General features: G+C 45.1%; 1 protein-coding gene across 3 annotated transcripts in view; it reads right to left on the bottom strand.

The window, feature by feature from the left end:
* Positions 1-1,862: 1,862 nt before the first annotated feature.
* The window catches only part of MAPKAPK3 (MAPK activated protein kinase 3), a 102,364-nt gene continuing 81,287 nt past the window's right edge, over positions 1,863-22,939 (bottom strand). The window contains exons 4-12 of one of the 3 annotated variants that reach the window (XM_036739221.1): positions 20,494-20,558; positions 19,655-19,734; positions 18,824-18,947; positions 10,837-10,912; positions 9,340-9,464; positions 5,518-5,603; positions 4,756-4,836; positions 4,092-4,199; positions 1,863-3,903 (exon numbers count right to left, since the gene is read on the bottom strand). In XM_036739221.1, coding sequence (XP_036595116.1) covers positions 3,751-3,903; positions 4,092-4,199; positions 4,756-4,836; positions 5,518-5,603; positions 9,340-9,464; positions 10,837-10,912; positions 18,824-18,947; positions 19,655-19,734; positions 20,494-20,558 — 898 coding nt within the window. In that variant the 3' untranslated portion in view covers positions 1,863-3,750. The remainder of the gene's footprint in view (positions 3,904-4,091; positions 4,200-4,755; positions 4,837-5,517; positions 5,604-9,339; positions 9,465-10,836; positions 10,913-18,823; positions 18,948-19,654; positions 19,735-20,493; positions 20,559-22,939) is intronic. The other 2 variants (XM_036739223.1, XM_036739222.1) reach the window with 2 other exon arrangements.

The following is a 22,939-nucleotide window of genomic DNA, read 5'->3' as shown; positions in this document are numbered from 1 at the left end:
ATCGCACTGCTTGCCTTCTCAATGGATGGGGGAGAGAGGATTTGGAAATCAAAATTTTATTTAAAAGAGTGTTGTAAATAAATAAAAAAGAAGGGGAAAAAAAGAAATCAACTCATTCAATCCTTTTGTGGGTGAGGAAACGGACCAGAGAAGTTAAGTGACTTACCTGAGGCCGTAGAAGTAATGAGTGGCAGTCAGAATTTGAACTTAGGTTCTCAGATTCCCAAGCTCATATGAGTGAGTCATCAAGGATGATGGGGATTTGGAAGGTTAAAGAGAGTTGACCCCAGTGGGAAGTTTGTGTGGGGTCCATGTTGTTTATATAGAGAACTAGGAGCAGTTTTGGCTCCCAGGCTCTGGCCCACAGTGCCTGCTGCTCTAAAATCAGGCTCAAGGCTTGTCAGTATGTTTGGGACCAAGTTAGGAGAAAAGTCTCCTAAGGAATGTGGCTGGGCTTCTAAGGGGGTTTAGTTTATAGCTTTAAAGCTTTCTTCCACTTTAAACTCAAATCAAATGTATGGAAATGGAGGTGAAGAGGAAGGGAAGGCTTGCTTTGGGATGGAATACATCACCTTATTTTCTCAGCCTTAATTTCCTCATCTGTAAAACAGGGATAATGCCACCTATATCTCACAGGACTGTTATGAAGAAAGCAAAGAAACAGCTTAATCTTCTAGACCATAAGTTTCATGAGGTCCAAGGCTATGTCCTCCGTACTTGAATACACATCTTCACTTCCGCTTTTAGAATCTTTATTTGAGCATGTTGTACTGCCTCAGTAGGAAGTAAGCTCCTTGCGGAAGAAGAACTCTTTCTTGGCTTGTCTCTTTATCTTTGGTGCACATCACAGCATAGATGTGGAACTGAGTGATCTGACACGCTTAATAACTTCTCCCATTTCTGTAACACTTTAAGGTTAACGAAGCACTTTCCTTGTAACAGTGTGAGTGGGACAAGGATTACTGTCCTGATTTTATAGATAAGAAAACAAAACAAGCAGAGAGAGGAGAGGTCAGGATCATCACAAAGCTAGGAAATATCAGAGCAATGCCTTAAACCCAGGTAAACTACTGAATCTTGGTGCAGCACCTTGGATAGCACCACCTTGTGGTAAATGTTTGATCCTTAGAATAACCTTGATCTAACCTGGAGGCATTATCAAGCCTCCAGACAGATCCGCTTTCAACCATCCGAGAAACAACTGCCCTCTCTTCTTGGAAATGTGTATCTAGCCTCTCCTTGGAAGATTTTTCCCATGAGGGCTGGAGATGACTTAAGGCACTGATATCAAATTGTTAGCTGGTTGTTTGGCCTCTTCCATGGTTTTTAAAATAAAATGCGTGTGTGCCCGTGCACACGTGTGTGTGTGTGTGTGTGTGTGTGTGTGTGTGTGTGTGTGTGTGTGTGTATTCCAACCTGTCCCTGCCTCCCCAATATCCCTACTGCCAAATGCAATCTGGCAGCTGCTGAAAATAGCTCTGAGCTACAGCAGGAAGCCCCTGAAGAGTCAGCAGTACTGCATTCAGCAGGGGGAGGGGGGAGATATTTATATATCCTGGGGGGGGGGAGAGGTGTGGGTGTGAGATACATACACACTTCTTAATTTCACTGACCTTGGTATGCCAAGCTGCTGCTGGGGCTGCTCCTGCTTCTGCTATGTTCAGCAGGAACACCTGGCTTATGCACTGAGGTGGTGACTCCCCAAAATGCCTGTGGTGGGATGACTAGTGGGGACAGTCATAATGCAGAAAGGGCAGCCGTCCCCAGTCCCATTTCCCCAGCATGCTGCTGCCCACTCTGGGAAATGGATAGCAGCTAAGCTCATGGCTGAAAGGTCAAAGGAATACACAGGACTCAGGGTAGAAAATGCTAAAACACAATTTAATAGAAATCAGTAGGCAGAACTCCCAATGGCTTTTTGACAAGGAGCTGGTAGGTGTTTTCTAACCTGAGGGGGCCTGAGGCCAGGAAAAGGGCTCCAGATCACACCCATCTACCTGAAACTTCCCAGCAACAAGTCCAGGGCAGACTTCCTGTGTCCTCACTCAGAGGTCCTCTGGCCCAGGGAGCCAAACCACACCCCTATCCCCTGGAAGCCCAGGCTGAGCCCTTCAAACTTTCCTGAAAATTTAATTAACAGGCCCTTTGGCCATAAGCCAAACTTTTAATTCAGAAAAGGCACCACCTGATTAAAACAGAGCAGGATGTCCCAACCCACACCACCTCCCCCCCCCCATATACATGCACACACACACACACACACACACACACACACACACACACACACATCAGTGCACAAGAAGATAATGTCATCTTCCAGTCTAAACAAGGGCCTGAGTAAGGACAGGATAAAAACCAAATTTACATACATATGCATAGAAAACAGATAGTCAGTTTTCTCCCTGGGTTTGGTTAAGACATAGGAATTTAGCTGGTATTTTGTCACAGTGACATTTGGCAAAGTTGGAATGAATTAAAAGCATCCTTCACACCCAGGCTGATCTCCAAGCCCACCTAAGAATCCCCTTCATCCCAGCCCCACCTTTCAGATACAGAGACAAAGATCAGGAAAGCCCCAGAACACAGGTTTAGTTTAGCCTGGTAAACCCACAACACTCAAGATGGGACTAGAGTAAGGCAAGAGGGCTACAATGGTGGCCTCCTCTCTTAGAGTCTCTTCTAGCTGAAAGTGTCCTTTGGGACAGGTTGGGCTGGCTAGGCCTCAGAGACACAACAGGAAAAGCAAGCAGCCTTCCTTCCCCACACAACACCCACCACCTTCTTCACTCCCCACCCAGCAGTGTGAACAATTTGAAGAGAATGAGCATGGCCCGAAGGGAAATTCTGCAAAGTTTTTTTTTTTTTTAAGAGAGAAAGAGAAAATAGAGAAAAGGGGGAAGAAGGGACAGAAAAAGAAAGGAAACAGAGAGGGACAGGAAAGTGATCACCCATTCAGAATTCAGGGGTCTCGGAAGGCTGCATGTGTGCTGCCTCTCAGTCACTGCAGAAGGTTGTCAACTCTGGTCTGGGGCCATCATGCAGCCTAGGTCCCTGTTCCATCTGTCAACTCCTCATCTTCATGGCAGGTGGAAGAAGTGAGCACACAGGGAAAGGGATTGAACAACTATGGATTTGGAACTCTAGCTTCCAAAGTGGAGAATCCATATGGGAACAGTCCTGAAAAGTCAGTATAGTTAGGAAAACTTAGAAAAGTAAAGTGAGAGAGAAAGAGAAAAGAAAAACAAAGCCACCTCTTGATTAGCTCCAGCTCCTCAGGGCATTTTGCTTTGCAAAGTTATTTCAAATAGACAAGTAGGTACCACTCTCCTTGAGGGGATACCTGGGGAGTAATGGAGGCACTAACGTGAGAATATTCAGCCCCCCCCCCCCCCCAAAGAGCTAACTCCTTCTGCTGTGCACAGAAAAGATCAACTAAAAACTTTGGCAAACCCTCTCTCTTGCCTTGGTATATGGCATGTATCATCGCCGTTGCCATGGTCACGGTTTTCAGGTCCAATGTCTCACTTTGTTAAAACAAAACAACCCCTTTTCATGTAAAAGGCCAAATGACCTCAACCCTAATAGTCCTGAGTCTTGGCAAAAACCTGAATCTGTCCTTGCTCTGCTCCTGCCTGGCAGGCCCAGCCTGAGTCATGCCCCAAGTGATGGGGGAGTATGAAGCTGGGAGCTGGGCTGCCAAGCCCCACTCACTGCCCACTGGCCCCTAAGTCCTCAGGTCTCTCTCTTCTTCTACTGGTTGTTGCAGCCTGTAGAGGATGTGGAACCACCAGCCTGCTTCTTTCGCCGTTTGTTAAGGAGTCGGTTGTTAGAAGTTTTCAAGTCTTTGATTTTCACCTGATCATAATCTACCCGCATGGTGGCCAGGGCACTGGTCATCTCTTCCTGCAGTCAGGAGATAGAGATCAACAGGGGGAAATGGGTGCGCTTGATACCATATTAAAAAATTAGTAAGAAATTTTTAAAAAATTAATGAAAATCCATCTTTTCCCCTCTTGTTGAAAAAGAAAAGCAAAATCTTTTTAACAAACACACGTAGTCAAGCAAAACAAAATCCTAAATTGGCCACATACCCAAAAAAGTCTCAATCTGCACCCGGAGCCCATCACTTCTCTGTCAGGAGGTAGGCAGCATGGACCTGTTAAGCCAAGGCCTTGAATTGTGGATTCATATGAACCTAGCTAGAAAGGGGCCCAAGGAGACACATGGTCCAAATCTGTCCTCAGCGGATGAATATTTGAAAATAGCTACTGTTCTCTGAAATCGCTTCTTCTCTAGGTTAGACGTTCCCCGTCCCTTCACCTGGATGTTGCATGACACTGCCGATCTCTGGCCAATGGTTTGCCAATGTTTTATGATTTCGGGAATGACATCACTTGTTCCCTGCCAGCTCCTCTGAGGGAGGGAGCATTTCCTTTTTGTTTTTGTATGTTGACACTTAGCTTAGTGACTGACATAGTAAACTCTTAACAAATGCTTACTGACTGAATGACTGATTGGCTATTCCGGGCTGGATCTTGATTAATCTCCAGGCCTGTCTCAAGGCCTTCAGCAGACACTTACCTAGAGCTGGAAGTCTGGGTCTGCTGCCAGGGAAAAGTCAACCACCCACCCCACTCCCCCAAAAGCCTGGGACAAGCCCACAGACTAAGGTCCTTTTGTCAGCTTAGAGTATGGAAGGCCCAGCCTTTCCCCCTCAAAGCCCCATTTCTCTGGGAGTGGGGGGCACAGACAGACCTTCACTTCATCCCAGTGATCTTTGTCTTCCTGCAGTACTCGAGCAGTATGAAGAGGGGTCTGCGGAACCACCATTGATTGCTGGAAAAATCAGAGCACATGGATTGTCTAAGCTGGAAGGGAACTCTGAAGAGATCTGTTCACCCCCTTCATTAATGGTAGGTCAATGGAGGCCTGGAAGTGATTTTCCCAAGGTCCCATAGCTGGCTGATAGTAGAACCAAGTCTGAAACTCAGACTTTCTAAATTCTTGGGATGGAATTCTTTCTACTATAACCCTCTCCCACCCCAACCCCCACCCCTCAGCTCCATATGTTTATTATTCCCACTCCCTCTTCTAAGCATAGGCCAGGGAAGCTCAGGCCAACACCTTCTATTTCTCAGCTTTGGTCTTTGGTGTTTGTCCCAGTGGAAAAAAAATACCAGGCCTTGGGGTTGCTACTCTTAAGCTCCCCCATTAACTCCTCCCTCTCACACAGGACAATGTGCAGGGATGCTTAGAGCTTATTAACAACACCCAAAAGACTGAGCATGACTGCACTCATTTTTCCCTCTTCTTGAGACCAAGACCCACATTTCCCTACCTTGGCCAAGGATAAGGGCACAAAGTGTGGGGCCTGTACCCTCAACCTCAGAACAGAGGAGAGTGTTAATTGCTGTCTTGAGCATTTCTCTTTCTTGCTATGAAATGAGTATGGATCTCTCAGCCTAGGGATGTGAGGACTCAAGGGTATTTTGCTTGCTGAAAGGAGAATAAACTCACATTAATCCAAGGATGGTTCATGAACTGAGCAATGGTCATTCTTTCTGTAGGTTCTGTCTTTAGCAAAAGTCGGATCAGCTGCTTGGCTAGGAGAAAGCATAAGAGAGAAAAAGGTGATAACTGAGGAAGTAAAAAGAGAGAGGAGGGGAGGGATGAAAGGAAGAAAATGAATGTAAAAGAGAGAGCAAAAAATGGAGAAGAGAGAAGGAAAGAAGAGGCCAGAGAGAAAAAGAATGCAGAGAAAGAGGAAAATAGTGAGAAGAGAATGAAAGAAAGGAAGGAAGGAAAGGAACGAGGACCTGTTGATCAGCATTTCAATATTGTGCAAACCAAGTTCTCCTTTTACTCCTCCAGAGCCCTCCTTGCTGGGCAGCTACAGGAAACCTCTTGGAAGGAGGGAGAACAGTGTACAACCCATAACACTGGTGATCAGGCCAAATATAATCAACTTTCATGTGGGAATTATTTGCAGAAAATCTTTAACCCCTAGTCTCTGGTCTTCTCTTCCCAGCCTATTGGAAGAATCTGCCATCACTGAATACTTTCAAATTCTATTGCATCAAAAAAGCCAATCCTCTTTTAGCCAATAATCCTATAATCCAGTCTCAGAGGAAAAATCTATGATCTTGGTATGACTCCCATACTCTGGATCACCTTCATATCTTCCTCCCTGATCCCCACTTCTCTGGAAAGCTTGAAAGTAAAGGTAATTTGAGAACTGCTATCTATTCAGGTGGTGTACACAGGGGCTTCCCACAAGAAAGACACACACACACACACACACACAGAATATAGTAGGAGATTGGATCTGGAGAGACTGGATTTGCTAAATAAGGATCATGAGGCCAGCTGGGCAGACTTAAGTGGCAGCTGCCTTCTCCCCCCTCACCCCACAGGGTAACCCAGTGTTAGACTAAGGATAGCAGTGGCCAGGGTTTCCCCTAGCAACTCCAATGCCCTGTCTCTGCGGGAGGGAAGGGGGATTAGACAAAAGGCTTGGGCTCCAAGTACAGGATGCTAAAGTCTATCCAAGAATGTCAGAGCTGGGAAGGACCTTACAGACCATCTATTCCAACTCCATTTAATGGAGTAGGACAGTGAGACCAGAGATGGGAAGACAGCCAAGTCAGTGGCTGAGCTGGGACTAGAACCCAGGGCTCTTTCACACTATACCAATAGTGGCTACCATTGTCTCAGCCTTTGATGACTCTTACATGGGGTGCCAGGGCTATTCACTAATGCATATTTTCTATATGGCCAAATAAATGCCCTCATAACTCAGTTCTGGCTTAGCCTCATGTTGAGTGATTCTCCTGGAAAATAAATTTTATAAAGTCAGTCAGTCTAAAAAGCTGATACGAAATGAGATCCCCCCCCCCCAAAGCTCCCCAGCCCAATGTATTATTAAAGAGGCCCTGCTGCCCCACTGAGCCATGTGCAGGATTAAGCCTGTGCCAGTTCTATTCCCAACAAACAAGGGAGAAACAATACCCTGCATTTCTATAATGCTTTAGACTTTCCAAACAAAGTGCTTTCCCATCCACTGCCTGTTTTGACTCTCCCAACACCCCGTAGGGTTAGGTAGGACAGATGTTGTTCAGTCATTTCAGCTGTGTCTGACTCTTCATGACCCCATTTGGGATTTTCTTGGCAAAGATACTGGAATGGTTTGTCATTTCCTTCTCCAGCTCATTTTATATATGAGAAAACTGAGGCAAACAGGGTTAAATGATTTGCCCAGCTAGTAAGTGGCTGAGGCTGTATTTGAATTTGGGTCTTCCTGACTCCAGGTCCAACTCTCTATCTGCTGTGTCACCCAAGCTGCCAGGTAGGACAGAGGCAGGTGTTCTAGTGGAAAGACTACAAGGCTGCCCAACTGTTAATGCTTTCTCTCTCCTCAAGTCACTTTGTATTACTTTATCTGCTTTCACATTGTATCCCCTAGTCGAATGTAAGCCCCTTACGGTTTTATCTGTTTTCCCAGTGCCTTATACACAGCAGGTACTTAACAAAGGAAACTGAAGTTCAAATCCCAGCTCTGCCATGAAATAGCTCTGTGAGTTTGGCCAGTCATCTGCCTTTGTAAAACAAGAGAGTTGGACAACATTATTTCTACGGCCCCTGTAGCTGTAATGTTCTATAATCTATAACTGCATTTATCAGATGAGGAAACTGAGGCCCAGAAGCTACATGCCCAGCCACCCAATGAGCTGGAATTGAGAAACAGGTGCTTTGCCTGCCTCATAGCATTTCCACCCTACCCTGCTGCTTCTGTTTTCAGTCCAGATCCTTGGTGGCTGTTCTGGTTTTAAGTGGAAATTACTGGTCCCCATGGCCCCTGGGGAAAGCCCACTAGACCACATTCCCTGCCCCCGAGGTTCAGAATATTACAGCTGCTGCTCCAATCACCAGCCTGGGTGTTGGGGAAGGAAGAGGCTGAGCTTTTGGGCCCAGCTTTTTATTTGGCTCCAGGAGTAGCTCAAATGGAGATAAGAGGGTGGCCTGTGGGCTATTTCAGCAGAGCACTTCCATTAAACTAGACCATTCCTTATGTTCTAAGGGATGAAAAAGATGTCTGACTGTTTAAAAAGCGTCTTTTTCTCCAGGGCATTAAACATCCCTTCTGCCCCAATCCAACAGTCTCGGAGGAGAGAAACTTATCTCAAGAAAAAAGTCATCAGTTTATTGCCAGATAACTGATTTAGTATGAGGATGAGTTGTGAAAGCTGATTAAATCAGAAAAAGGAAACCAGTGGAACCTGGTCCCCTAAGGAGCTAGGACTCTTGTATCTGTATCCTGGCTTTGTCACTAACTTGCTGTTACCTCAGGTAAAATCCCTTTCTGTCTCTGTGCCTCGGCTCTCCTCTAAAAAATGAAGGGACTGAACTGGATGGTGATAATATCATTCACACCTGTATGATGCTTTGAGGTGTGCAGTGAGCTCTGCTCACAAATCCCCTACAAGATATGAGGGGCAAACCTAATCTCCAGTTTACAAATGAAAAAACTAAGGCTAAGTGATTTGTCTCTGGTCACAGTCAGTGTCTGAACCGCACCACGGCCTCTCTGTCTTCCCAGTAATCCCACTCTGGGATCCCCGCCATCCCTCCAGGCACTCAGGTCTGAGACTTCGGCTCTCCTCCCTTCTGTCTCCCCTTCCATTCTCCCTCTCCCTCCTTCCCGACCCCACAGCCGATCAGTTGTGTATTCTACCTCAGTGGCATCTCTGGCATTCATCCCCTTCTCTCCGCTTGCACGGCCACCTTTCTAGTTCCAGTCCTCATCATACCTCCCAGTACAAAGTAAACTCCTTGAAGGCAGGGACTTTTCATTATTATCGTATCTCCAGAGCCTAACACAGTGCCCTGCACATAGGAGATGCTTAATAAATGCTTGTTGAATGATCTTACAGTTCCAAGGACACAGTAATCATTATGGCAGCAAGGGAGTCCAGTGGATAGAGTGCCAAGTCTGGAGCCAGGAAGACCTAAGTTCAAATCTGGCCTCAGGTACTTACTGTATGACCCTGGGTAAGTCACAGAACCTCTCTGCCTCAGTTTCCTCATCTGTAAAAAGGGATAATGATAGCACCTCCCTTGGGTTGTTGTAAGCATTACAAGAGATAATAATTATAAAGCATTTTAGCACAGTACCTGGCACAAACTGTTATACAAATGTTAGAATGTCTAATATATATATCTAATCTATAAATCTATATAAACGACTATGATTATTATAACTATAATGATTGGTAGGAGGTACCAAGAAGAGAGAAGGTGAATATACTTTACAGAAAGATGAAACACAGCAGAGGGGCATACCTTCTTCTGAGACATCAGACCACTCAGGATTGGGAAATCCATACTGTCCCATTCGAATTCTTCTCTTCATTCCAGGAGAAATGGCCTGGCCAGTATTGGAGTAGAATGGAGGGAAGCCACAGAGACTGTGGGAAAAGGGTCATAAATTGTTAAGCTTTATATTTGCGGGGAGGGGTTGGAATATTGGTAAGTAATACCCAAACAGCTGATCTGTAGCCCCTTCCATGACAGGCCACCCAAGGAAGAGTATTTAAGCACTCCAGGAATGGGCTAGCTGGATAGGGCCAGAAAGAGGATCCCTTAATAGTAATATAAACATTTGGGGATTAGACTTGTTTTCTTCGGCCCCAGAGAGCTGAACTAGGAGTAGCAAACTAGGAGCCTGCAAAGTGGCTTTATATCTAAGAAAAAATGTCCAATCAATCAGAGCTGTCTGAAAATGGAGGCAGAAGGCTCCCCAGCACTGGAGGTCCATTCTCTGGGAATGCTGTAGAAGGGATTCTGTAGAGGGACGGGTTGGGTTGGGTGCCCTCCGAGGCCCCTTCCAGCTCTGCATTCTTCAAATTCGGTCATGGAGGAGCTGAGAGCTTCACAACTCATACAAGAATTTATAGGACCTCGGGCTGGAAGGGAGCTGAGAGATGGTTTAATCCAAGCCCCGCTGAGGAAACTGGGCCCAGTGAGGCAAAGCAACTGGCATTATTGGGTCACACAGGTGGTGTTAAACAGCGAAACTGGGATCTGAACCCAAGTCCTGTGACTCCCAGTATAGTACTGTTATTAGAGATGGTAAAAAGAATCCCAGGACATGAGCTCATATCCAGTCCATTTCTTGGAGCAGGGAAGCATCAAAGAGACTCATTAACTTGGGGAGGGTGCATATGGCATCGAGGCACCAGGAAACATAAGAGGAATGGCCCTCAACTACCATCTAATCTTACTCTCTCATTTGGCTAATAGGAGAAATGAGACCCAGAAGGAGAGGACACCAAGATCACCCTGCTCATTAGGAATACAGAGAGAATGAGAACCTAAGTCTTTCTGACTCCAGGTCCACGATGCCTTGGGCTACAGCAAACCATTACCTAGTTCAAAGCCATACAGAGTTGGGAAGAGAAAAAAGAAGGGAGAGGGAGGTGGGGAAGGAATGGGAAAAGAAGAAAGAGGGAGATAAGAAGGGAAAAGGGGGGAAGGGAGAAAAGGAGAGGAAAGAAAAGTGAGGAGAAGGAGGAGGAGAGAAGGAAGGGAGTTGAAGGGAAAGAAAAGAAGAGGAGAGGAAAGAGAAGAGAAGAGGGGAGGAAGAAGAATGGGATGAGTAAGGAGGAAAGGAACAGCAAAGGAGAAGGAGGAAGGAGGAAGGAGGGAAATGCAAGGGAGGAGAAGGAAGACGAAAGGAGAGGCAAGAAAACGGAGGAGAGAAAGAGAAGGGAAGGGAAACTGTTGGACGTGGGAAGTGCATTCTAAGCAGAAACCCAAAGGGCTGGCTTCCGTACTCACAGGATGTACATGATAACCCCGAGCGACCACATGTCACATGACTTGTCATACTTCTCAGGACCCAGAACTTCAGGGGCTAGAAGGAAACAAAACGGAAAGGATGTCCTGTGAGCCTCCACCCCACACATGCCAGACAATCACTCGGGCAATGGGAGAAGCTGTCCTTGAGGAGACAAACAGACCCCAGGCCTGACAGTACAGTCTGGTTCTGACCTCCCTCGTCTGGCTGTGTAACATATCCTACACCTCTTAATAACTACTTATATTTTTCTCCTGTATTTAGAAGCAGTTGTGGTTTAGGGAAAAGAAGACTGCATTTGGAATCAGAATGATAGCTAGCGTTCCTACGGCACGTTAAAAAGCAAAAAGCTTTCTAGTTGTTATCTCATGTGATTCTCACAACAACCTGGTGAGGCCGGTGCTATTATCTATCTCCATCCTACGGATGAGGAAACTGAAGCAAACAGAGGATAAGTGACCAGGCCACGGTCATGCAGTTGCTAAGTGTCTGAGGCACGATTTGAACTCAGGTCTCCCCAACTCCAACTCCAACACTCTATCCACTGTGCTACCTCATCAGAAAACCAGGCTCTCTTATTATCTATATAACTTTGGACAAGTCACTCTCCTTTCCAGGCCTTAATTTCTTCACCTATGAAATAGCATTAGAATTACCTGTTCTTTCCACCTTACAGGGCTGCTATAAGACCCAAAGGAGGTAATACATGTAACCATCAAATGCCACATAATGTCAAACGAATATCGGTGTTATTCCTCTGTTCTAATGTGTATTCTATTTTTCTGGTTCATCTCTCACCTTCTCCATCAGACTGTAAGCTTGTTGAAGACAAGGACTGGGTCTAATTTAATTTTCCCCCGCTTCCCAACAGGGATTCAGTGCACTGTGCAGAGGGAATGCTTAATAAATATTTACTGAATTAATGAATGAAAGCATCCAGAGGAATTGAGAAAGACACTGAACCGGGCCCAACTGGGAAACCTGTTTTTGACTTAGGCCCATGCAGCGTCTCTCACCATCACCAAATTTATGCGAAAATAGGGAAGGGGGAAAAATAGGTTTAAATATAGACCCAGTCTCCTCTGCTCAGATAAGTGGCTCAGTCAGAAGGCGCTGCCAAGAACCGTCTGTTGGGGCTGGCTGACAAGAAGCAAGCTTTTCTCCGGTGTAAGAGGGATTCCAGCTGATGTGCCAAGCAGCTGAGGGGGAAGGGAGAAGGCAGAGGTGGCCTGCAGGAAGGCGGGGAGTCCTAACTAGACAGGAAGGTGCTGGCCAACATGCTCACAGGCTCTGTGGGGGAAGGGGGGATGGGGATGGGGCAGAGCGGGGAAGGGCGGAGGGGACTGAATACAAGCGATCCTGATTTTATAGACCCAGTCCCCCAAAAAGGTGCCTATAAATCTAATTTAGTAAATTTAGATTCTAAGTCAGAGAACGTGAGTCCTGGCTGTGTCACTAATGTAAACTTTTGAGAACCAAATAAAATAAGAAATAACTCCCATTTCTAGGGCACTTCTAAATAAAGCGCTTTTCTTTACCCTTTTCCGGTAAGTACTGCAAATATTATTATCCCTCTTTAGCGGACAAGCAAGTCTCTATTTAATAAAAAGGTGATGTGGCAGAGTGAGGGGCCGTCTTGGAGTCTAGAAGACTTGGGTTCAAATCCCGCAGCTGCTTCTGTGTGACCAGGTAACTCCCCGAGACCATAAATTTTAAGTGAGCTGTCAGTCTGCATCTGTGAGGTTCCCATACCATGAGCCTCCTACATGGATGAAATCAGAGGTATGGCCTAAGGGCGGAAAAATAAACCGAGGCTTGAAGGAATGAGGGGCTATGCCCAAGTCCATCCAGCTGAGGGACAGAGGCCATCCTCAAACCCAAGCTTTCTGACTCAAATCTCTTCTTGTCTGCACTTTGCTTCTCAATGAAGCAAACGTGTCTTCGTCACTCGAGCTGGTCCTAGAGGAGATGTTTTGGAGGAACACACTCCTTAAAAGACAAAGCCTGGAGTACCTTTAGGGAATTCTTTTGCAAGGAGAAGAAATCTGTAACACACAGCAGCGGCCCCTAGTCTGAATCTGTTCCGTAAAGTGGGTCTTCTTTGAAGGTTTTACTCCAGGGAGACTTGCTCATTTTTCTTTTCTAGCTGGGTTTCTCTAAGCAAATATATCATGCCTTCATCAGGCAGGCTTGCGTGACTGACCACTTATAGATTCTCCCTGCCCCGGCACTCCCCCTGTACTCATATAACATATGAGCTTACACAGGGTTTTCACAGCTGGTACCCAAAGTGAACTTCACAATAATGTTGACATGGTTAAGACCATTACATCCATTTAACCATTAAGGAAACTGATTCAGAAAAGGGGAAGAGATTTACTCAGTCACATAGCAAATAACCATCAGAGTAGAGATTTGAACCCAGCAGCTAGGTGGCGCAGTGCCAGGCCTGGAGTCAGGAAGACTCATCTTCCTGAGTTCAAATCCAGCCTCAGACACTTACTAGCTATGTTACCTTGGGCAAGTCCCCTAACTCTATTTGCCTCAGCTTCCTCATCTGTAAAATGAGCTGGAGAAGGAAATGGCAAACCACTCCAGTATCTTTGCCAAGAAAACCCCAATTCAGTTCAAAAGGGTCGCACCACTGCACAAAAACAAAATTCCTGACTTCTAACTTATGCTTTACCCTCTAAACATTAGAGACTATTGCCTTCAACAGGCCAAGTGAACGCTGGGGAAAGCTAAGACATAGAAAAGGAGGCACCTTTTCTTAAGACACATGAGCACAGACAGAAATGCCTTGGGAACATCGAATCATGATCTTCCCAAATACCAATGGACTGGCACGGAATGAGTAGGTGTCGAGGGGGTGGGAAGAGCCTGTTGCTCAGAAAGTCAGAGTTGAGACTGAGGCCCCCGAGACACCCCCCCCCCCGAAACTGTGGCTCAAGAGAAAGAACCACTAAGGCCTCAGCATTACAAAGACTGCCCAAGCTTTTAATACAAATGCAGAGGCAGGACCAGTTTTCTGCTTAGACTTTTCTCTGCACAATGACTGCAGACCAAGTCACCCCACAGCCCACGAAAACTGCCCAGTGGTTTAGAAGAGAAGGAAAAGATGAGTCTGCTCTTGTGAAAAGAATACTGAGGAAGAAAACAGGAGATCTGGGTTCAAGTCGTGATTCTCCCACTAAATAGCTGAGTAACCTTAAGCAAGCATCTTCTCCCTTTCTGTCATTTCTCCCTCCTCGTCTCATCACCAAAATGAGTTTCCTGCCCAGGTCTTATTTTAGGTAGAATCCTGTGGGTTTTTCCAGAATATAAATTTCAGACAAAAATTTAAAAGTATGAAAAACACAGCCCAAGTCTGGTGTTAACCCTTTTGGCTGATGGGATTCTTTTACCACATTTCAAAAGCGTGACTCAGAGCCAGGAATTTTCCTATTTGTTTTCCAATTACAGTTCTAGTGACAGACTGTGTCTGTTTTCTGAGGTCCAGCCCCGCTAAGTGAGGAGAAGCTCAACACCAGAAAGCTGGCCATTTAGCTATAGCTTTGCTATCGTAACCCATGAACCCAAGAAAGTTCCCAATAGCTTTTAGGCTGGCGTGGCCCTCTGCTGCTCTGAAAGTAATGGCGGCAAAAAAGGAGGAGGGGACAGAAGGTGCTAAGAATGCTATAGCTTTGGACTATCTATAAAAACACTAATTCAACAGCTGGCATGCTAAATGTAAGATGTGTCCAATGAACAAACTGAAGGAGATTGTATCAACCTTGACATTCTCACTCTCAACATAACCAGGAGATAAAAAAGCAAGTTGTTGAAAAAGGAAAGGACGACTTCTGCTTGGAGAACATAAAGAGGTGGGTGGAGTTGGTTTTGCCACATGCACAAAAGTAACAAAGCAAGAAATATCATTTCATGGGATACTCAGGTCATCTCTGGCACCACAGTCCCCACTATAATGCATGAAGTAAAAAGATCACAAAAAAAAGAAACAAAGAGAGAGAGGAGTGTCAGTGTCTTAGACCAAGTATACAGAGGTGATCATGGCGGGGCCATATGGATGAAGCCTGCCTATTCTTCCACCTAGGCCATGAAGCTTGGATGGATAGCTTTTAGAGCTGGTTCAGCAGAATTTAAATCTCAGTCAGATAAAAGGAGCTGTTAAATTAGGAAGCTGCAGACCCCAAGCTTCTCTCTCAAATGAAGGTCCATGTTTTTATCATTATTCTTTAGGCAATGCTACATGACTTAAAATCATGGAATCCTAGAGTCTCCAAAGAATTAGTTGCAGATTACCCAAAGAGAGGTCACAAGTCAGACACAGACAGGCTGCAGTATATTCCCAACAAAGAATTGTCCACCAGAAGTGGTATAAAAGATCTCACCCAAGAAATGTATGACTGGGAAAAAGGCAGGCTAGTCATTCAGGAATGGTGTGGGAGTAGCAGATAAGACATTGGTATTGACATGAAGGTTTATGGTAAGACATGGTCAAAGATTACTTAAGATGAAAAGGTATGGATGGCTTTAGATCCGCCATGATGGAGCGACAACCTAAATGAGTGAAAACATCAATTCACTGAAGTGTTTTCAATCGCAGAAGTCTAAGTATGGGAAAAGTTTTCTAAAACTCTTCTTGAAGATAGAGCCTTGGAATTTAACCATTTGACCACTCCATGATGAGTCATATCTGCCCTAGATGTTGGCTACTTTAGCATGTGCTTAGCACCAAGCAGCAATGGGGTGGGGTGGTGGGAGGCAGGCAGAGAGATAGGTCAAGTAGCTGATGCTTCACTCCACCAAAAAGTATCCCGATCAGAGCCTGGTCCCCTCTGCCTTAGTTGTGGGGGAAGGGAAGAAACATTCCTAGATGCAGAAAAGAGTAGTGGATTTAGATCAAGATCCTCCTGAAAGGGCCAAGATGGCGGCTGGAAAGCAGGGATTTGCGTGAGCTCCCCCCCAGGTCCCTCCAAAAACCTATAAAAATGGCTCTGAACAAATTCTAGAACTGCAGAACCCAGGGAACAGCAGATGGAAGCAGGGCTCCAGCACAGGACAGCCTGGATGGTCGCTGGGTAAGGTCTACGGCACAGAGCTTGGAGTGGAGTGGAGCAGAGCCCAGCGTGGGCCACACTAGGACCAACCAGACTGGGAGCTGGGCAGAACAGGGTCTAGCACCCTGAATCAGTGAGCTGTGGCAGTTACCAGACTTCTCAATCCACAAACACCAAAGACAACAGAGAAGCTTAGTGGGAAAAGCTGCGGGGGACAAAGTGAAAGGAGTTCGTGGAGGTGGTGCAGCTCTGAGGACAGGCCTACAGCTGCAGTTGCTAACAGCCCAGGCCCACCTGGTGGGAGGAATTAAGTGGCAGATCAGAGCAGGAGTGCACAGCCTGCTTGCGATCTGAGTTGAGGTCTAGTGGTTCTTGGGGGAGGAGGAGAGCTGGTGTGGCAGGGTTTGGTGTGTAGAAATAGCTCTGAAAACAACAGTGCAGACCCTCAAGCTTGGGACAAAGTACTCTCTACTCTACAAGCAGTCATACCCCAGTGAAAAACTCAAGGGTCAAGTAGTTGGCTGGGAACATGGCCAGGCAGCGAAAATGGACTCAGATTCAAACTCAGGCTTTGGAATCTTTCTTTGGTGACAAAGAAGAACAAAACATATGGCCAGAAGAAGTCAACAAAGTTAAAGAGACTACATCAAAAGCCTCCAAGAAAAACATAAACTGGTCCCGGGCCATGGAAGAGCTCAAAAAGGATTTGGAAAAGCAAGTTAGAGAAGTAGAAGAAAAATTGGGAAGAGAAATGAGAGTGATGTGAGAAAACCATGAAAAACAAGTCAATGACTGGCTAAAGGAGACCGAAAAAAATACTGAAGAAAATAACACCTTAAAAAATAGACTAACTCAAATGGCAAAAGAACTCCAAAAAGCCAATGAGGAGAAGAATGCCTTGAAAGGCAGAATTAGCCAAATGGAAAAGGAGGTCCAAAAGTCCACTGAAGAAAATACTACCTTAAAAATTAGATTGGAGCAAGTGGAAGCTAGTGACTTTATGAGAAATCAAGATATTATAAAACAGAACCAAAGGAATGAAAAAATGGAAGTCAATGTGAAATATCTCATTGGAAAAGCCACTGACCTGGAAAATAGATCCAGGAGAGACAATTTAAAAATTATTGGACTACCTGAAAGCCATGATCAAAAAAAGAGCCTAGATATCATCTTTCAAGAAATTATCAAGGAGAACTGCCCTGATATTCTAGATCCAGAGGGTAAAATAGAAATTGAAAGAATCCACAAATCGCCTCCTGAAAAAAATCCCCAAAAGAAAACTCCTAGGAATATTGTCGCCAAATTCCAGAGCTCCCAGATCAAGGAGAAAATACTGCAAACAGCCAGAAAGAAACACTTTGAGTATTGTGGAAACACAATCAGAACAACACAAGATCTAGCAGCTTCTATAAGGGATTGAAGGGCTTGGAATATGATATTCCAGAGGTCAATGGAGCTAGGATTAAAACCAAGAATCACCTATCCAGCAAAACTGAGTATCATGCTCCAAGGCAAAATATGGACTTTCAATAAAATAGAGGATTTTCAAGTTTTCTAAGTGAAAAGACCAGGGCTGAACAGAAAATTTGCCTTTCAAACACAAGAATCAAGAGAAGCATGAAAAGGTAATCAAGAAAGAGAAATCATAAGGGACTTACTAAAGTTGAACTGTTTTGTTTATATTCCTACATGGAAAGATGATGTGTATAATTCATGAGACCTCAGTATTAGGGTAGCTGAAGGGAATATACATATATATATATATAGATATCTATATCTATATATATATATATAGATATAGATATAGATAGATAGATAGATATAGACAGAGGGCACAGGGTGAGTTGAATATGAAGGGACGATATCTAAAAAAATAAAATCAAATTAAGGGATAAGAGAGGAATATATTGAGAGAGGGAGAAAGGGAGAGATAGAATGGGGTAAATTATGTCACATAAAAGTGGCAAGAAAAAGTGGTTCTGTAGGAAGGGAAGAGGGGGCAGGTGAGGGGGAATGAGTGAATCGTGCTCTCATTGGATTTGGCCTGAGGAGGGAATACCATACACACTCAATTGGGTATCTTACCCTACAGGAAAGAAGGAGGAAGAAGATAAAAAAGGGGGGATGATAGAAGGGAGGGCAGACAGGGGGAGGAAGTAATCAAAAACAAACACTTTCAAAAAGGGACAGGGTCAAGGGAGAAAATTCGATAAAGGGGGATAGGTTAGGAAGGAGCAAAACATAGTTAATCTTTCACAACATGAGTATTGTGGAAGGGTTTTACATAATGATACGCATGTGGCCTATGTTGAATTGCTTGCCTTCTTAGGGAGGGTGGGTGGGGAGGGAAGAGGGGAGAGAATTTGGAACTCAAAGTTTTAAAAGCAGATGTTCAAAAAAAAAGTTTTTGCATGCAACTAGGAAATAAGATAAACATGCAATGGGGCATAAAAATCTATCTTGCCCTACAAGAAAGAAAGGGAAAAGGGGTTGGGGGTGGGGAGTGGGGTGACAGAAGGAAGGGTTGACTAGGGAAAGGGGCAATCAGAATCATCTTGGAGTGTGGGGGAGGGTAGAGATGGGGAGAAAATTTGTAATTCTAACTCTTGTGAAAATTAATGCTGAAAAATAAAAATATTAAATAAATAAATAATAGAAAAGAGTAATGGATTTAGATTCAGAAGACTGGTTCATATTCTGATTCAGCTGTATAACACCACTATGACAACAGGCAAAGCATGTGAATCTGGGTCTCGCCTGAGTCTTCTCATCTATAAACTAAGGGTGCTAGATTCCATGGGCTCCAAGTTGTCTTCCAACCTTAAAACCTGTGATCTTGTGACTATTCTAAGACCATTCTTCTCTTTGGCAGGAGGGTGTGGTGGGGGGCTGGCTGCTTGGGACTCACCCACATAATAGGGTGTGTAGCAGGGCGTCTGGAGGGCATTCTGAGTGGTCTCCTTGGCAAACCCAAAGTCTGTGAGCTTAAGCACCGAGTCTTGCCCTTTGGAGGTATAGAGCAGGTTTTCTGGCTGTAATAGGAAAGGAAAAAACAATAATGTAACAGAAGTAGGAGGACATTTCAAGGGAGCAAGGCGGGGCTTCAAAGCCTCACCATAGACCCTCCCATCACATAGCAGGGATGGAAAGGAAATAGATGGAAATTCACTTAGACCCATGAGAATGAGCTTAAGCCCCTTCTGGACATCATCCATCAATATTCACTTCTCTCCATTTCCCTAAAGCCACTAGTAATAATAATGGCCAGCCCTTTACAAAGTCTGCTCTTAGTAGTAGATGCTGCATCACACTAGTTGTTAACCTCTTATGCACTTGAGAGTCAAATAGTGCACCTAGATGGGCCTAGGACTGGATGGGAAGAGAGTAGACTCCAGGGCCAGTGCTCTACTCACTGTGCCACCTAGCTGCCCCCAGGAGTTTGAATTTAATCCTATGGGTCACAGGGAGCCACAAAAGATTTGTGAGCAAGGGGTCTGGTGATACATCCCGGCGCCATTCTCAAGGTGACAAAAAATCTATCATCTCTTGCTTCTATCTCTGTCAGTAAATAATTCCCTAAACTTCTCAGGAGGGTGGTGAGTCTAAAGATGATACCTATAGCAACCTTAGACCTTGAAAGGGTTGAGACTGTTCCAGGGCTCCTCTGGCAGTTAGCACATTGTGCCAACCATCAGGGTTCTCTGAGCCTGACAACATTCTGCAGGAAAGGTGCTCTCACCTTGACATCCCTGTGGGCAATGTTCATGGCATGCAGGTACTGGATGGCTGTACCAATGTCCCTCATGATCTCCGAGGCCTCTGGAGGTATAAGTGTGTTGGCTTAATTCCATTTATGAAAGGTCAAGGTTAAGCTCAGTTCCCTGCCTCCCCCTACCCTCCAAACTCCCAATATCATGGTAGGGAAACCCAACCTACCCAGGCCAACACAGAGACTGTCCAAATTAGCTAAATTAAACTAAGCTCCAGCTGCTGTATTTAGGTCTGTGAGCACAAAGGCCAGATAAGCCCCTTTCACAGGCATGGCTCAGATGCCTGCCGGAACATATGTGAGGATTCCATAGCAATAGACATGCGCTAGAAAGTAGAAATGAGATGACATCCACCTTGGGGATAAATCCTTAGATTGGCCCTTGGTGGGGTATCAATCCCACAGCCCCTTTGACCCAGGATCCCCATTCTGATGGGGACCCCCAAATGGAAGTTTGAGGGAGGCCAAGGATGCTTCCATAAGAAAGGAATGAGCAAACATCCAATCTTTCCCCATATTAGGGGTTTGTCCTCCAGGGATATAGCTGAACTTCTCCCAAGCCTGCACGTTTTCAGACCAAAGGGGTCTGAAGGATAGCATGGGCTGAAATAATAGGATAAGAGAATTTAGGTCTGGAAGGGATGTTGGATAAATGTTGTTGACTTATTCCTCCATCCTGGGCTTTAGAGTAAAAGAAATGATAAGGGGAAAGGTGGTTCACTCTGGCCTGAAAGTCAGAACTTTGAAGGGCAGTCAGGAACTGGCACCCTCCCCAGGCTCTACTGAGTGGCTTGTCAGATGTCCCATACCTCTCTCGGTGAAAGCCTGGTCGCCTCGCTCCTGGATTCTGCTAAAAAGCTCACCACCTTCCATGCTGCAAGAGAGGGGGATGCATCATCGAATGCCAACTAAGTTGAGGGTAGGAGTACCCTATACCCTTTGTTTTGTGTGTCTGTTTCTCTCTGTCTGTCTTTCTCTCTCTGGGATGAAGAAACTTTTTAGACAGAAGACTGAGAACATCTTTAGTCTTCTGTGACAAGCAGTCTGGTTTCTTTTCCATTAGCATCATCTGTCCTCAAATACCTGGGGTGCACATTTCCTTTGATTACAACATCCTGCATCACAAACTGCCTGACATCTCAAACTCAATGTGTCTGAGAACAGCTGAAACCCAATGTCCCTATGACTATGGAGGGCACCACCATCCTTTCAGGCAGCCAGGCTGACAGTGTCAAAGTACGTCTTTGACTTGTGACTTTCACTCATCCTACATATCCAATCGTTTGCCAAATGTCATCATTCCTGCCTCCACAGTACACTTCCTTATCTCTGCTCACATAGCCACCATTCTAATCCGGACTCTCATTCCCTTTCCCCTGGAGTCTCTTCCCATGCCAATCCATCCCCCACAAAACCAGTGATTTTCTTAAAGCCCAAGTCTCACCACACCACTACCCTCTTCAATAAACCTCCAGTGGTTCCCTATCACCTAAATGAAGGCTTTTTTGGCATTGAAGGCTCTTCATAAGATGAGTCCTTCCTATCTTTCCAGCATCCTTACATATTAGGACCCTCTACGCTCTCTACAATACAGCCATATTGGCATACTTGGTGTTCTTATGTACAAGGTTCCATCTCCTATCTGTCTATCCTCCATGATTAGAATGTTCTCCCTCCTCACTTCAGTTTCTTAGAATCCCTAGTTTCTCCTTCAAGAGTTACATCAAAGCCTTTTCTGGTTCCCTAGTGCCCCCAAAGGTGGGCACATTTCCCTTGCAGGTTACCCTGTATTTACTCTGTATGTATCTTGAGTGTTTCCATGTATGAGTATCTTTAGACATAAGCTCCCCGAAGGCAAAGGCTGAGATCAGCTTCTTTGCTAGCACTTAGCTTAGTGTAGTGAGCACTTAATAAATGCTTGTTGATAGATTAGTTTTCATCTCTCTTCCTCTAAAAGCCTTTCAGCCTGTAAATACAACTCACCAACACTTGCTAGGGGGCTGGAGGGGCAGAGGTGGTTTGAGACTGGATTAAGATCTCAGTGAGAGAATGGGAGGGAGGAAGAAAAGGGAGGTAAGGGAGAGAGGAGAGAAGAAGGAGAGGAGATAAGACAGGCAATAAGTAAGAAACAGAAGGGTGAAGGACATGAGGAAAGCAGAAGAGGAATGAGGAAAGATGACAGTGAGGCTGGTCTGCTGGGGTGGTAGGTGGGTAGGGGGAGTGGGGTAGACTGAGGCAGTTGAGAGTCAAGCAAGAAGTGAGGAAGAAGCAGGTCCTCCAAGTCATGAGCAGATCACAGACTTGGGGATAAAATGTCAGGTACAGATAGTTCAACCCATAACTGAACCAAAGCTCCCTCCAAAACATACTCAACAGCTTCTACCTGAAGACTTCCAGAGAACGGAGACCCACTAGCCATGGAGGTGCCTCATTTCAGTCTGGAATAGGGGCAATCCTTGGGAAGTTTTTCCTTACGCTAAGCCTACATCTGTCCTTTTGCACCTTCCACCCATAACTCAGTTCCTGCCCTCTAAAACAAAATAGAACAAGTCTAATCAATCCCTCCTTCATACAGCAGCCCTTCCAACACCTGAAGACAGTCCTCATGTCTCCTCTGAGAGAAGTCTTTTTTTCTCCTGGGTAAACACTGTCAGTTCTTCAACTGATCCTCAAATGCCATGAACTGGAGGCCCTCTGCTATCCTGGTCATCTTTGTTTAACCGGCTTAAGGGATGTCCTTCCTAAATCGGAGTGCCTGGAATAGAATAGAATATTCCAGAGATTGACAGAGTACAGCAGGACTGGATACTATGCCTCTCTCCTTTTTAAAAATGTTTATCTTTTTCACATTTTAAACCAAATTCTTTATTGTTGCATTCTGTGTATGAAACAGAAATTGATGAAAATTTAGAAGGGAAGATGTGAATGTTTGACAGAAGCAGAAATGTGTAAGATTGGCTTGGCATGTTGTTGTAGGCTAAATTCTTGTGGGGGCTTTGTGATTCTGTCTCCTTTGAATAGTGACAACTCCCATCACATCATAGCACTGGCCAGATCCACACAGGAAAACTGGTTTAGGAGATCTCCTGAAGTAACTTAAGTAACATCCAACTACAGGAACGAAGAGACTCCTGGGGAACCTAAAAGGATTTGTACTTGAAGATCTCCGGTTATCAGGAGATTACATAGCCCATTCTACAGGTAAAACTATTTCAAATCTGTTACAGTTTGAAAAACCTTCATCTGGCTGAGCCC

The sequence above is a fragment of the Trichosurus vulpecula genome, chromosome 9 (genome assembly GCF_011100635.1).
Source record: "Trichosurus vulpecula isolate mTriVul1 chromosome 9, mTriVul1.pri, whole genome shotgun sequence".
Lineage (NCBI taxonomy): Eukaryota > Metazoa > Chordata > Mammalia > Diprotodontia > Phalangeridae > Trichosurus > Trichosurus vulpecula.
Note: the sequence above shows the minus strand (reverse complement) of the source record. Positions and strands in the feature narration are given on the sequence as shown.